Source organism: Anastrepha ludens, chromosome 3 (genome assembly GCF_028408465.1).
Source record: "Anastrepha ludens isolate Willacy chromosome 3, idAnaLude1.1, whole genome shotgun sequence".
NCBI classification, from domain to species: domain Eukaryota; kingdom Metazoa; phylum Arthropoda; class Insecta; order Diptera; family Tephritidae; genus Anastrepha; species Anastrepha ludens.
Window position 1 is genome coordinate 6,432,413 of NC_071499.1, and position 15,013 is coordinate 6,447,425.

The 15,013-nt window shown below is 42.0% G+C and overlaps 1 protein-coding gene across 1 annotated transcript; it reads left to right on the forward strand.

Moving 5' to 3' along the window:
- Window positions 1-9,061: 9,061 nt before the first annotated feature.
- On the forward strand, window positions 9,062-14,731 carry LOC128856436 (uncharacterized). Its single transcript, XM_054091739.1, has 2 exons — window positions 9,062-13,169; window positions 13,212-14,731. The coding sequence occupies exons 1-2, from the start codon at window positions 9,062-9,064 to the stop codon at window positions 14,729-14,731; spliced, it is 5,628 nt and encodes a 1,875-aa protein (XP_053947714.1).
- The last annotated feature ends 282 nt before the right edge of the window (window positions 14,732-15,013 follow it).

Genomic DNA, 15,013 nt, shown 5'->3' on the forward strand with positions numbered 1-15,013 from the left:
CCACCCTGTATTTACGTTGATCGGGGTTCCACGAATAACTCCTATAAGCAAAGGCTCGCGGCTACGAAAATACCAACAGGCAATATTTATCCGATTTACAACATTTTGCGATGGCGATCTTCCAAAAAGAAAAGCTACGCTAATACGCAGAGGTGCTTTTGCAACAAAATGACGCCTTGCCTTTATTTTTGTTTTCAAAGATATTTTGCATATTGTAGTGAAAAGTTGTCTGGTAATGAAAAATTGTCTGAATTCCCAGTTCTGATTCTAGTTCAGACTCAGAATCAATTATTTTATTCTTATTTCATATTTATATAATTTTTGCAATGCTATTTTACCTCAAAGCATCCAAAAAATTAACAAAAACTATAAAAAACATATGATTCCTTGATTTATAATCATTCAATAAATAAAAACAGCTAAAATGAAACTTGTGTATTTTAGAAGTTATTAATTTTTCGCCACTGAGCAGGCGCCAACAACATTGACATTATATCATAAACTCGTACTATCGAATTCAACCGAAAAGTGGCGATTCCAAAAATTTTTAGCGCAATTTTCAGCAGACATGTGAGCATTTATTTCATAAAATAACTCTGGATTCAAGAGTTGTGGCACCAATTTTTGTGTTGATATGTCCCGAATTTAGATTATCGAACGCTGCTTCTTAGTGCACTTATGCCTTTACGAGCCTACGTCGGCGATAGAGAAGAGCTAGTTTAAGAGGAATGAGCCACAATTGAGCTTTTTTGCGTCGTCATGTGGAATTTGAACTGCTGTAAAAGATTATGTAAGCAGAGAAAAAATATGCACGTGCAGGAGCACGTGGATAAATGACAGTCCAGAATATTATTTACAAGCGCGCGGAAGCATTTTCCCGAGAGTAAACGCGAAAAAAGAAAATCATTAATGGATTTCAAACGTAATAGAGTGATTACATTATATTTGACTAAAGAATCACAACCAACGATTGTTCGAGAGCTCGAGCACCTTGAAGTAAATAAAGGTTTTGTTTATCGCACCATTACTTGTTACAATGATACTGGTGGCATTGTGAACCGTCATGGAATTGATCATCAAAAGACCGCAACATCACATGAAATGGTTCGAAAAGTGAAGAAGTGACTTGAGCGAAATCCCCGACGAAGTGCCAATCAAATGGCGAAACAACTAAACGAAAGAAAATATTTGCCTGTAGCATCCGCCGCATACTGAAAAATGATCTCAAAGTCAAGCCTCATACCATAGCAGCAACAAGCCAGAATTGAGAGGATGAAGGAGTTGCTTCGCTTGACGGAAAGCAGTCAACTTTCGAACATTGTGTTTTTTGACGAGAAATTTTTAAAATTGAGCAATTCTTAAACTAGCAAAACGATAGGATTTATTTGTGACACCGTTCATATGAGAATTTGAGGCATCGATTGCCCTCCAGGAATCTGCACCCGCCACACGTAATGGTTTGGGACGCTGTAACCGCGAATGGGCGCTCTCTAATCGTTTTTATCGAGCCTGGTCATTGGAGAGCAGGGTCCGAACAAAACGATTCATTAGTCTCAAGACGCTGAAAAAAGCAATTGGTCGTGAGAGGGCCAAAATACCTGCAAGTCACATTCGGGCAGCTTGTGAATCGTTTCTGGACCGTCTTAAGGTCATAATAGTTAAGGCAAAAAGTGGTCACATCGAGCAAAAGTAAATTGTTTCTTAATTTTGTATTACTTTCACGCATTTTTTACTTTGAATTGAATAAAAGTAATTTTCCAAACTAAATGTATGGACTTTTTAATTGCTTACACTTCGAGTGCCGGACCCTATAAATAGTTTTATTTTTTTGTGAATTGGTTGTGTCCAGTTGTATGCACGTAAGGGGTTGAACGCAAACCACCAGTCCGGAGTAGAATGAGAGCTCGACTGGTATTAGCTTCAGATACGAAGTGTGATCGGACTCGAACTCGCGGGCGCGCAATTTAACTTTCAAACATTCATCATCATCTTCGGCGTCCTCAACTTCTTCATCAGCAGCACGAAATTTGAATTCTTGGCTCGATGTATAATTACTTGCCAACTGCCACGAAGACCTCGAGTCCCGTCAGAGTGGTTCGTGTGCCCATTCCACAAATTCAATTGGTATTGGAAACGCTTGTATTCGGGGCTTTGATGAAATCATTCATTTTATTTTTTGTGCTCTTCAGCGCCGTCGGATAAGGTCAACATTGGCAAGCATCAACCTAAACCACACCGCACGCTGCCCAAGGCTACCTACACTTTTTTTTGCATTATACCTTAGTATTAAGCTTGACGAGGCAGTCTTCAAATGCCAGTGATCTTCAAAGCTTGTGCATCAGCTTGAATACTGGTATAAGAAATACTTTTAAAATACTTTTTTTTATTAATTTACGTTTCTCGCTCCAACGATAAGTCTGCCACTTTCTAACGAAGAGTTCCTTAAAGTACCTTATAACGACTAGGCCCGAATATTCGCTTCAGAAATTCTGCACGATTTTCTCAAATAAAAAAATTATTAATAGCAAAAAATATGAACCATCCTAACTTACGGGCGAGGAAAGTTTATTCACCATAAACAATTTAAAAGCCATGCAGGAAACATGCAACATCACTCACTGTGCTTCGGCCTCGCTCAACAAAAACGTGCCAATTTGTTATTGATAACAAAAATAATGTGTCGACTTCCCTGTATTTACACCAACATAAATAAAGTGCACAATTTCTTTCCTGCATTTCAATATGCAAACGCATACGAAATGCACGCCCAATATTACATGTTACAGCTGCACGTGTACATGCCACAGGCCAGCTGCCACATGCAGCGCTTCTGACATATCCCACAGACGTGTGTAAATATGTTTGTGTGCGTCTGCTGCAAATATATATTTTTAAAACACAAAATCATTTATAAATCACTATTTTTAGATGCGGCGTTTGCTGCTGTGCTCAAGTGGATGAGAGTGAGTGTGTGTGCGTGTGCCCGCGGCGGTCGTTTATTAGCCTTTGCGGTGGGTCAGTTGCCAAAAGCGGCAGTTGAGCTGACTGATCTCGAAGGCGCGGAGTGGCGATGTGTGTGGGCGGAATGTGGAAATTATGGATTTGCGTAAAAGCAATGGACGCATATCAATGAACTCGAACACAAACACACTCACACCTACATTCGCCGAGAAGGAGTGTGGAAAAGCCTACATGTAAATAACAGATTTGTTTATAATCCCTTTGCAAGTACAAAAAAGTACCATAAATAAATTGAAAGCAGTGAACGGAAATATTTAAGCGCACAACGGGTGCTTTTGTATTGTAGTTTAAAATCTTGTTCGTGTAAAATTCTGTACGCCAGATTACTTGGATTGCTGGTCTGACAGGCTTCTGCCGAAAGTTGTATACACTTAAAAAATCACCCGTTTTGTACTTATATATGTCTGTATGTATATATGAATGCGCTTATAAATGTGCACATTTGTGTATTTCTGATTATCTGTTTTAGATGGATGATTTCATGGCAGTTCTGGCCCCAATCGCAGCGCGTCAGGTGGACGTCGATTGGTAATAATTCAGTATTAATTTGATAAGGCTAACAGTAAACAAATACCCTCAACTCATTTCATGCGAGTTCCAATTTATGTAAACATCTATGCTTCAGCTGGAAGTCTGCTTTTGTGTCGCATGGCAGAAGCCATCAGCGCAACATATCAATGACTGGTGGCAGGAAGGGCAGCAGTAAAAGTAACAAATTACGTTGGCGCAAGAAAAAATTAAATAAATACTATATGCTTGTGTTGTAATTGTGCTTGTGCCATTATTGTACAAATATGAATTTCTGTAGTTGTACGCAGGCACAATATATTTATGAAAAGGGTGGTTAGGGTGATTCAACTTTTGCGCGATTGTTTCTTCTTCTTATTCTTCTTCCTTGCTTTTGTGCCGTTTTACTTGGCGTCAGCTCTCCTAGTTCGTAATAGTAAAATTTTTCGATCTTGACTTGTTTCGGTGTTTAAATTCGCACGTTTCATTTTGCTTTCGATCTGCTACGCCTTTGTATTTTGGGGTTGCCCTAGCTTCCTCGGCGTCATAACGATGTTTAGACCTTTCTTTCTCATATAGGAGTCAAGTTTCCTCTGGACATAACCAAACGCTCAATCGGCGCGATTGTAAAGCTTCCACGAATGTACGGTTTGATACTTTGTCCGACCCATCTGTGGACCATCTCAGCATTTTCATTTCGCTCTTTGAAGTGTTCTTTCGTGGGGCTTCTTTTAAAGTCCAGCATTCGGCTCCGAAATTACTATTATGTGAAAAGTAAATGTGATGGGAGCCATTTCAAAAAAATTTGAGGAACGAATTACACATACCACCTTAAAAGTAATAAAGAATGGGGCGAAAATTTCTGCAAGGAACATTAAGGGGTTACATGGGTTTCGTGGGTTCAAAAAAAGAGATTTGTTTGGCTTATTAATTTCTGCACCATCTCAAGAATATTACGCTAAATTTTCAAGTCGATCCGAATAATAGTTTTGGAGATACAGTCTCTGGAAGGTGTGCGCTCCAAGCCACTTTTATTGTTACTCAAAACTTTAAACGCGTTTTTCTCGGAACTGTGTTTTCAAAGTCGGTTGTCAAATGTTCTCGAAAGCTACTCAACCGATCTTGCTGAAATTTTACACAGGTGTTCGAGATACAATTTAGACGTGCTTGGACGAAGGGGTTTTTTCAATTACAACTATTTAAAAAAAAACAAAATGTCAAGCCAATTTCACCGAAATTTTCATTTTTTTGGAAAAATATCTGCCAAAATTGCAATTTTTATTTTTTTTTCTTTCCTTCGTTCAAGCACGAGTTTATAGTCTTAACTAAAGCACTTATTTTTGTTTTTTCATTTTTGATCATCCTGTCAGGAGTTATGCTGACAACGCGGACGCACCTTTTTTTCGAGGGTTCACCGGAAATGACGTCAGAATGGAGGAGTTTTAATTTTTTTTGATTTTGAAAAATTCAGAAATTATTCTTTAAATAAGACAGAAAAAAAGTTTAAATTAAATAAATAATTTTTTACATAGAAAAAAATTGAAAATAGGCCTTTTTTACCCGACGAAACCCATGTAACCTCTTAAACTGTATTCTTTCTAGCAGGACCGGGCAGTCAATTTTGCCATCAATGAGATCAAAGATAAATGACACTGCCTGAAGAGTCTGTCACCCATTGAGAAAAGACTAATCAACTGACAGCGAGATTCGTATAATGGTTTCGGATCTGCAAAATAGTGTGAACGTAGTGCGAAACGCGAAATTTTTTGAACCCTCTCCACTCGATGTATATGGACTGCGAATTTTCGCCCGACGAGAGCAAAGCAGCTGAGGAGAAGGTGCTGAGATGATTCCACCTCATCCTCCAGACAGCTTGTGCAGAAAAAACTAGAGGCAATCCCAAGTCTCGCCTCTTGAATACCTAACAGACAATGCCCGGTAAGGATATCCACGAAATTCAAGAGCTGCGGCTTGTTAGCTTTAAAAGTTCCCTCGAGTGCTTCTGATTTACCCATGGCTAGGAGGATATCGAGATTTTGCACGTTGGATCTCGTGACTTTCCAGGTTTATATCACAGATTCTCAAGGGATCCCTAATCTTCTGATTTTGCGTTGAAACCGTCCCCAGGTTACCCTGTCTTGCCAGCTCATTAGCCCATCAGTTTCTTTTAGGTATTAGTATAATGGTGAAGATATTTCATGTGCTTTTATGTTGGAAAGGTCAGCCTGGAGATGATGTCAGTCTAATATGCGTACACGACTGCGTGGTACGGTCACTAAAAAGGGTGACAGACTATAATTTAGTGCTGCACCTCGCTGACATCTGCCCACTTCAGTGAACAACACTTTTTACCACACTCGGAATTACAAATTCTGGATAGGAACGTCTGATCTAAATCGATTTAGAAATTGTATAGAATTAGATGAGAATAATTTTAGAACCACCACTGGAATTCCATTCTAGATTGAATCATTATCTCAGTAACCTGGAAATATACTCCAATAGAAGTTGAAGATGAAACGGCATCATGCCCAGCACCGATACCTAAACGGGGCGTACTTCTGGGAAACCATATTTTACCAGACGTGGAAATAAAACTCAATAAAATAGTACCAATACTGAAATTAATGGAGGAAGTTGTGCCCCGACAAATATTCTGAATCTAAATGGGGGTAGATATTTCAGGCTGTTGTACAAAAGTCCTTCAGAATAATAATAATAATAACCAGGTGCCAACCCAATCCATTGGTTGTTTGGAAATAAATATTCAGCTGGTTTCAAACAATTTCACAAGCGACTGAAAAAGTACCCGATTCGCGCTAACGTTAATTTGAATCTACCTAAGGTTTTCGCTATGAATTATTCGAGGCAATTTCTTGGCTCCTTTCTTTTTTCGACAAGAGATTGTATATTAGCGGGCCCTTTAGATAGATAAGTGAAATGGTGGAAGTGCCAGCCTGGCACGCCTCAAGTAGCACTAAAGCGCCGTTTTGATATTATTATGAGACCTGAAACAGGCAGATATCTACAGCCAACCAGAACTGTTGATATAATGGAAAAATTGGATTTAGGTTGGCACACTGCCCCAGGCTGTCGATCAAAGGAGCTCTCAGTGACCTTAGTCGTCTAGCTGCCAAACCCGGGCAAAGTGCTCTACAGTCTCCTTCTCTGAAGGGTCCCCACAGCTTCTGCAATGGGGGTTAAATGGTAACCCTAGCTTTCCCGCGTGTGTGCGATCGTCCAGTGACCGGTAAACACAGCTATAAGCTTGGAAATTGAATGGCGAGGAGTCCAAAGGACTTTCTGAGTCCTTCGTATATTGTACTGGGGCCAAAGAGTTTTCGAAACAGCACATGAAGAAATGGAGCTCCATCTATTCTGCGCTTTCTTGAGAAATAATTTGTGCAGTTCCTATTTAACAATTGTCAGGGGGATGCCGATGACCGGGAAGGAGGTCTCTGAGGCTCAGTCCCCTTCCTGGCAAGCTCATCAGCAATTTCATTTCCCTCTAAGTTCCTGTGTCCCGGAACGCAGATCAGAGAAATGTCACCTGCGAAGCCAAGAGATTTGATCTCCTCCTTACAGGAGTTTACTAATTTCGTTCTGCTTCATGGCGTCGTCAGCACTTTGATAGCAGCTTGACTATCGGAGAAAATGTTAATATCTCCCTCGCTCCCGCAATCCCTTAGCATTTTGCATGCCTGCGGGTCCTTAGGGATGAATCATTTGAATCGGAGTTACTGGCCTCACTAGAAACCAGGCATCCTCAACTTCTTCAAATAACCCTTCGGTTCATTTTACTTTATATATACCTATATGAGTTCTAGATGGCATAAAGGGTCTCAATAAATAAGTTAACATTTGATTTACTTAAAGCTAGGAATTTGGTTTGTCGCCAAGTGCGACCATCACTGCTTCCACTAATCATCTCCACGTGCTAGATGGCCTACGACTTCTCCGACTGCCTTGCGAGTTCCAGTCTAGGGCAGTTTTTTTTATATCTCCTTGTAGTTTTCGCAGTGTTTGACCGATCCCTCATTTCATTCCCTCCGTCGTATTCTGCTTCGTTAATGCCTAGAGGTCGGGGTTAGTGATAGTATTAGGCCAGAAAACCAGAAGGTCCTGTATATCACACATTGTTGTGTTCCAATGTTCCATTGATTTTCAAGCCCACTTTCGTTGCACATTCGCGTTACCGCTGCGATCTTTGAGTGCATATGTGAGTATTTGTGCGACAGCAGACATATATCGTCGGCGTAGTCAAGATCTTCAAACGTAGGAGGTCATTTTACTTTACTGCGCCAATGTTTTGCTTACCATAAATTTGCTGTTTTACACTGAATCCCACAATCGTTTGTTGACGCCTTTGGACTGACAATTGCCAGATGTGCCTCTGCCCTGCATTGTTCTTCGCTTTTCGTGCACTCATCGAACATATTAAATAATCGACTTCAGTAAAAAGTTTTAGCACGACTCTTTTACTTAAACATACAAATTTTCTATGGCGGGTGAGCCAAAAGAATGTAGTAAGCAAAAATATCCAAACACCCTAATATACATACGTACATCCATGTTAACTTATCTATTCATATTAAATTTGTTTGCTCTGGGACAAGTTGTTACACTGTTGGGTTCGCAAAGTATAAATAAATAAGTAAACAAAACGAAAACATTTTTATTAATAAGTGCAAGTGAAGCCCATAACTGGCAAATTATCCTGTTAAGAAATATTGCACGGTTTGTCCGTCTTTTTGTTTATCGAATCGTTTTCGTAGCTGACCGCCATAATTTGCGCTCGACGTTCCATTTCCTTATGTTTTCCTCCCTTCGCTGCTTTCGCGGGTAAAATGATACTATCAAATCCTCAATGCTGGCCACTTGAGCGAATAGACGCACAGTAATGACGTCAAAGTTACTTGTACTTGTATTTGTGCGCATATAAATATCAAATAGCACCTCGTTTAGCCGGTTGGGTGATGCGGATGCTTACGTCTATCAAAGATTATCCAACACCTGACTTGTCATCATTAAGAAGCTCTTGAAGTAAGTCTGTTCAAAGGAAGTTCAGCAATCAAATGATTTTCTTCAGAGTGAGCTTGAATATAATTTTTAACTCATCATGGAAGGAAGGAACAACTCTGCGCATAAATGATAAAACTGGCTGGATGATTTGCCCGTGTTGACAAATGATATTTAAAATTTGTAATAAGTAGAATTACAACCCTGCTTGTGAACCAAAGTTGCGCACTCATTCTTCTTCGTTCTATTCTATTTTTCATTTGCATAAGATCAGTCGAGGAACGAAGAAGAAGGGGTGCAAAACTGCGGTAAGTTTCTATATTTTATTAAAATACAAAGTGTACAATATTGAATTAAATTTCAGAATAAACCATCCTTTGCCATTGAGTTAGTAGCAAACCCCTTCATCAGCGCCGAGTCGTAGCCGCGACATCTTTATTCGCAATTTTGATTATTTGCGATTAACTGCGTATTTTTCCCTGCCGTAAAAGAGTGAAAGTTTGGGGCCGTTTAAATGAATGATCCGGAGGAAACCATAGAAAAACGCCGCAGTCCTCGGCTCAACAAATTAGAACCAGAGTCAGGTGAAGTTCAGCCTAATTCCACCGCCATCATAATCGACGCCGCCTCCGCCGCCACCACGCATGCCAACGCCACAACTGCTGCCAGCACGTATACAAACGTCACAAATACCGCCCTCTCATCAGAATCCGTAAGTTTAAGATTGGAAATGAAGAATCAAATCGCCACTCTTCAAAGACAACTAGAAGAAGCACAGGTAAGATTAAGTGAACAAAACCGCCACTGCCAAAGGCTAGAGATTGCTTTGCGTAGCTCAGGTCATTTAGATAGTGCTACATCCACCGCCACGACAACAACAATACCCGTCGTTGCGTCATCGTTAGCACCCGCTATAGGTGCTCCGTTATATGAATTCCCAAATTTTTCATGTACTTCACGTATGCAAAAATTGTCGGTTAACGCAACAACAAATAACATCACGCCATCGACCATAAACAGTTATGCACATTTTGCGACGTCGACTATCACGAGCAGCGCTGCCATGCTGCCAGGCCAGCAAGCCGCTGAAAACGGTGGTAGTTTTTTTTCGCTGCCGTCGTTAACTGCGAGCGCCGTCTTTGCGCCAACATATTCAATAAAGGGCCAAACACACGCTACACTAGGTAATTCTGGCGTGCCGTTTACATCGTCGTCGATAATTTCGCCCCCTGTTTTTAATAATTATAACAGTATTGTTCATGGTCCTATGCCAACAAATGACTTAAACAATTTTTCATTTTTAAACAATTCTGCAACAGTACCACGGAAGTTGCAAGATTTACCCGAATTTAGCGGCGAGCCAGAAGACTGGCCAATTTTTTATACAGCCTACGTCCAATCGACTTCAATGTACAACTACACTAATCTGGAAAACAATCAGCGGTTGCAGAAAGCTGTTAAAGGAGAAGCGCGGGAGGTGATTAAATCGCTTTTAATTCATCCAGACAATGCCAGCGCCGCCATAGAGCAACTCCGTTTTCGCTTTGGCCGACCCGAACAATTAATTCAGAGTCAGCTACGTCAAGCGAGGGATTTGCCTAATATTTCGGAGAATGCATTGTCCAAACTGGTACCCTTTGCCACTAAAGTGAGAAACCTAGCAACATTCTTACAGTCAGCGAATGGACAACAACACATCGCCAATCCTACGCTATTAGAGGAACTATTAGCTAAGCTTCCTATGAGTAAGAAACTGGAGTGGGCCAGAGTCGCCGCCTCAATACAGCCGTATCCGACAATTGTACATTTTAGCGCTTGGGTAAGTGAACTTGCTAATCTGATATGTACAGTGCAAGACATCGACAATAAAGATCAAAAGCGTCGTGCGGTGTTACATACATCCGAAAAACAGTGTCCAGGTTATGCAGGTGTAACTCCCGTTAAGTGTCCATTATGCCAGGAGCAACATAAACTGCAAGATTGCCGTCGTTTTTTAAATGCTGCAGTGTCTAATAGATGGGAGTTCGCGAAGAAACATCGCGCTTGTTTTTCATACTTGAACGTGGGCCATAACACGCGTAACTGTCGCCGTAAAAAGTTTTGTTTAGAAGAAGGATGCCAGCGTAGACACCACAGTTTATTGCACGAGGCCAATGCTATTACGCCGACCCTAAGTTTATTAAAGGAAGAACAAGGTGACGTACGAGGAAACGTGTTGAGCTGCACAAACGTTAGCAGCAATAAACCCAAGCTGCTCTTTCGTGTGCTGCCGGTAACCTTGTATGGCGATAATAAGCGCATCGATACGTACGCTCTATTGGATGAAGGTTCTTCAATTACGATGTTAGACAGTGATTTGGCCAAGGAGTTGGGAATACGCGGCCGTCGACATTCGCTAGATATACAATGGTTTGGAGGAAGAACAGCCCAAGAGTCGACTGAGGTTTTCAATATTGAAATTAGCGGTGTTGGTAAAAATAAGCGCTACCTACTGCGCGACGTGTATGCCGTAGCTAATCTAGGTTTGCCCATGCAGAGTTTAAGTCATGATGATTTAAAGAGCAGTGACAAATCAATTTCGTCTCTGCCTCTCCAGCCATATTTTGATGCTGTGCCTCAACTTTTAATTGGAATCGATCATGCACACTTAGGCTTGCCGATTGACATAAAAGGGATTAGTGAGCAAGGTCCGTACGCTTGCAACACTAAACTAGGGTGGGTAGTTTTTGGTCCAACCAGTCGTGCGTCGTTAGCAACCCGCTCTTGTCTTTTTTTACGTACCCAAGAAATGCAAGAAGAAGAAGACATGCGTCAACTTGTGTTCGACTATTTCAATATTGAAAGTCTTGGCGTTAGATCTTCGCCACCTGTCGAAAGCAATGATGACGTCAGAGCTAAGATGTTACTTGAAGGCACAACTAAACGAGTGGGAGGTCGATTTCAAACAGGGCTATTATGGAAGGACGACAGCATACAACTGCCCGATAATTATACGGCTGCTCTACATAGGCTTGAAGGGATTGAGAGAAAGATGAAACGCGACGAAACGTTCGCAACCGCGTACAAAGAGATCATTGATGGGTACCTAAGTAAAGGCTATGCTCGAAAGCTTACGCCCAAGAAATCGAGTATGACTTCATCCAGGAAATGGTACCTCCCACACTTCGGTGTCGTCAACCCAAATAAACCTCAAAAATTACGCCTTGTTTTTGACGCAGCGTCTCGATTTGAAGGGGTATCTCTGAACTCCAAGTTATTGAAGGGACCACAGCTCTACATATCACTACCTTCGATTTTATTTAATTTTAGAACGCGTGCAGTTGCAGTTTGCGGAGATATTAAAGAGATGTTCCACCAGGTAGCTATACAGCCAGTAGACAGGTGTGCACAGCGTTTTCTTTGGCGTGATGGCGAAAATACTAAGCCACCTGAGGAGTACGAGATGCGAGTGATGATTTTCGGCGCCGCGTGCTCGCCTTGCTCGGCGCAATATGTCATGAGGCTGAACGCCAAGGAGCACCACGAAAGTCATCCTCGTGCAATTAAAGCTATTTTTGATCATCATTATATTGATGATTTTGTTGACAGTTTTGATGGAATTGAAGAGGCCGTAGATATCTCAAAGCAGGTTCGTGACATTCACAGCGATGGTGGATTCGAGTTACGTGGATTCGTATCGAACTCAGAGAAGGTAGTTAAAGAATTAAATGGTAGTACGGCAACGAAACAGATCGCAGTCGCTGAGAGCACAGAGAAGGTTCTTGGGTTATATTGGGAGTCAGCAACTGATAATTTTAAATTCAACCTGAAGTTCCATCGCATTGAACAAGCAGTAATCACAGGCGAAAGGAGTCCCACAAAAAGGGAACTTCTTAGTATTATTATGTCAATATTCGACCCGTTGGGATTTTTAAGTCACTTCACTGTTGCAGCCAAATCTCTTATGCGTGAAGTATGGTGTCGTGATGTCCGTTGGGATGAGCCCATCCCAAATGATGTGAATATAATATGGGAAAGGTGGCGCCAGCAGATGCACAAAGTAGCGGGATTTCGTGTGCCGCGATTCTACTTCCCACATGGTGCGCCTTCGGATTTGGAGCTGCATGTGTTCGTTGACGCTAGCGAAGAGGCCTTCGCTGCTGTCGCCTACTGGAGGTCAAGAAAGTCGACTGGTGAAGTTGGTGTTACGTTAGTTTGTGCGAAGACGAAGTGCGCTCCACTGAAGGCCGTAACCATTCCACGCCTGGAATTGCAAGCAGCCGTCCTGGGTGTACGTTTACGAAAATTGATATTGGAAAATCACCAAATACGCCCTGAACGATGCTTCTTATGGAGCGACTCCAGAACTATCTTGAAGTGGATTGGAAGCGAACATCGATGCTACAAACCGTATGTGGCGCACCGCGTTGCAGAGATTTTAGACGGGAGTGAAGTTCGCGAATGGCGATGGGTGCCAACGAAAGACAATGCAGCCGATGACGCGACAAGAAGCCATGGGAGTGTTGATTTCTCACTAAAATCTCGCTGGCTACAGGGACCGAATTTTCTGAGACGCGATGAAGAGACGTGGCCTGCTGAAGAAAACATCAGCAAGATCTTTGTGGAAGCAGATGAAGAGCTCCGTTCTAAATTTTCTTTAATTGCCAACAACTATATTTTTATAGATTACAATCGTTTCTCAAATTTACTTAAATTAAAAAGAGCAGTAGCGTGGGTGCTTCGATTCATAAACCGCTGCCGTAAACGGGAGCTAAAACATCTGGAATATGGACTTACTGCTGTTGAACTGGAAGCCGCGGAGCACCTATTATGCCTACGCGTTCAATCGGAATCATTTACTTCAGAACGCAACAGTATCGAAATTGGTAAAGCCATTCCAAATGACAGCGCATTAAAGCAACTTTCGCCATATCTGGACGACAGGGGGCTACTTCGTGTACAAGGGCGCATAGATGCAGCTAGCTTCTTACCGTATAACATCAGAAGACCGATCATACTGCCGTATGGACATATATTTACGCATCTGGTCGTTAATTATCACCATTGCACAATGAAGCACCAGAATCACGAGGCGACTATAAGCAATATACGTCAGAAATACTGGATTCCCCGAATAAGGCAAATGCTACGACGTGTAATAGCCGGATGTAAATATTGTCAAGTCAGGAAGACAGAACCTCACGCGCCTATGATGGGTCCTCTACCAGAGGATCGTTTGAAGCCCTATGTACGACCATTTACTTATACGGGACTGGACTATTTTGGGCCTATTTCGGTTACTATCGGGCGGCGAACTGAAAAGCGTTGGGTCGCGTTGTTTACGTGCCTCACCGTGCGCGCAATCCACCTGGAAATCGCCCACGACTTATCAACGGATTCCTGTATAATAGTTATGCGCAACTTCATGAATCGGAGAGGGGTTCCAACACGTCTACGATCTGACAATGGGAAAAACTTCATCGGGGCCAACGAAGAAGCGAAACGTTTTCCTGATGTTTTTGACACTGAGCGAATACAAAATGAATTGTCAACCAAGGGAGTTGAATGGTTCTTCAACTGCCCAGCCAATCCATCTGAAGGAGGAATTCGGGAAAGAATGGTGCAGAGCGTTAAAAGGGTTCTTCGACATTCATTAAAAGAAAAAGCGCCACGTGAGCATGTCTTACAAAGCTTTCTGATAGAAGCGGAAAACATAGTAAACTCACGTCCATTGACGCATCTGCCCATCTCTCCCGACGAAGACGAGCCATTAACGCCTAACCACTTCCTGATTGGCGTGGGTAATATCCCTAAAACTCCAACGGCCAACTCTCCTGGTGAAAAGATACCTTTATTACGCAAGCAATGGCTCATTGCACGAAGCCTAAGAGATGCATTTTGGAAGCGATGGGTACTGGAGTATCTACCAACGCTAACCCGAAGAGTTAAGTGGTGTGAACGAACCGCGCCTCTTAAAGAGGGTGATGTAGTATTTATTTGCGATCCGAATGTGCCAAGGATTCAGTGGCGACGTGGTATTGTTGAGCGTGTGTACACTGGCGCAGATGGTGTGGCTCGGCGTGCGGACGTGCGTACGGTTGGTGGACTTCTGCAACGAGCGGTATCTAAATTGGCAGTCCTGGATCTGGGAAGTGGTGAAGCTGGTCGCTCCACGGGGGTGGGGGTGTTGACAAATGATATTTAAAATTTGTAATAAGTAGAATTACAACCCTGCTTGTGAACCAAAGTTGCGCACTCATTCTTCTTCGTTCTATTCTATTTTTCATTTGCATACGATCAGTCGAGGAACGAAGAAGAAGGGGTGCAAAACTGCGGTAAGTTTCTATATTTTATTAAAATACAAAGTGTACAATATTGAATTAAATTTCAGAATAAACCATCCTTTGCCATTGAGTTAGTAGCAAACCCCTTCATCAGCGCCGAGTCGTAGCCGCGACAGCCCGGTAAAACAAAATTTTACATGGGT

Excerpts from the sequence above, each read along its gene's own strand:
- LOC128856436 (XM_054091739.1), top strand. The coding sequence starts at position 9,062 with ATGAATGATCCGGAGGAAACCATAGAAAAACGCCGCAGTCCTCGGCTC. Across the intron at positions 13,170-13,211 it reads GGAAGCAGATGAAGAGCTCC|ATTACAATCGTTTCTCAAAT; the intron begins GTTCTAAATTTT and ends ATATTTTTATAG.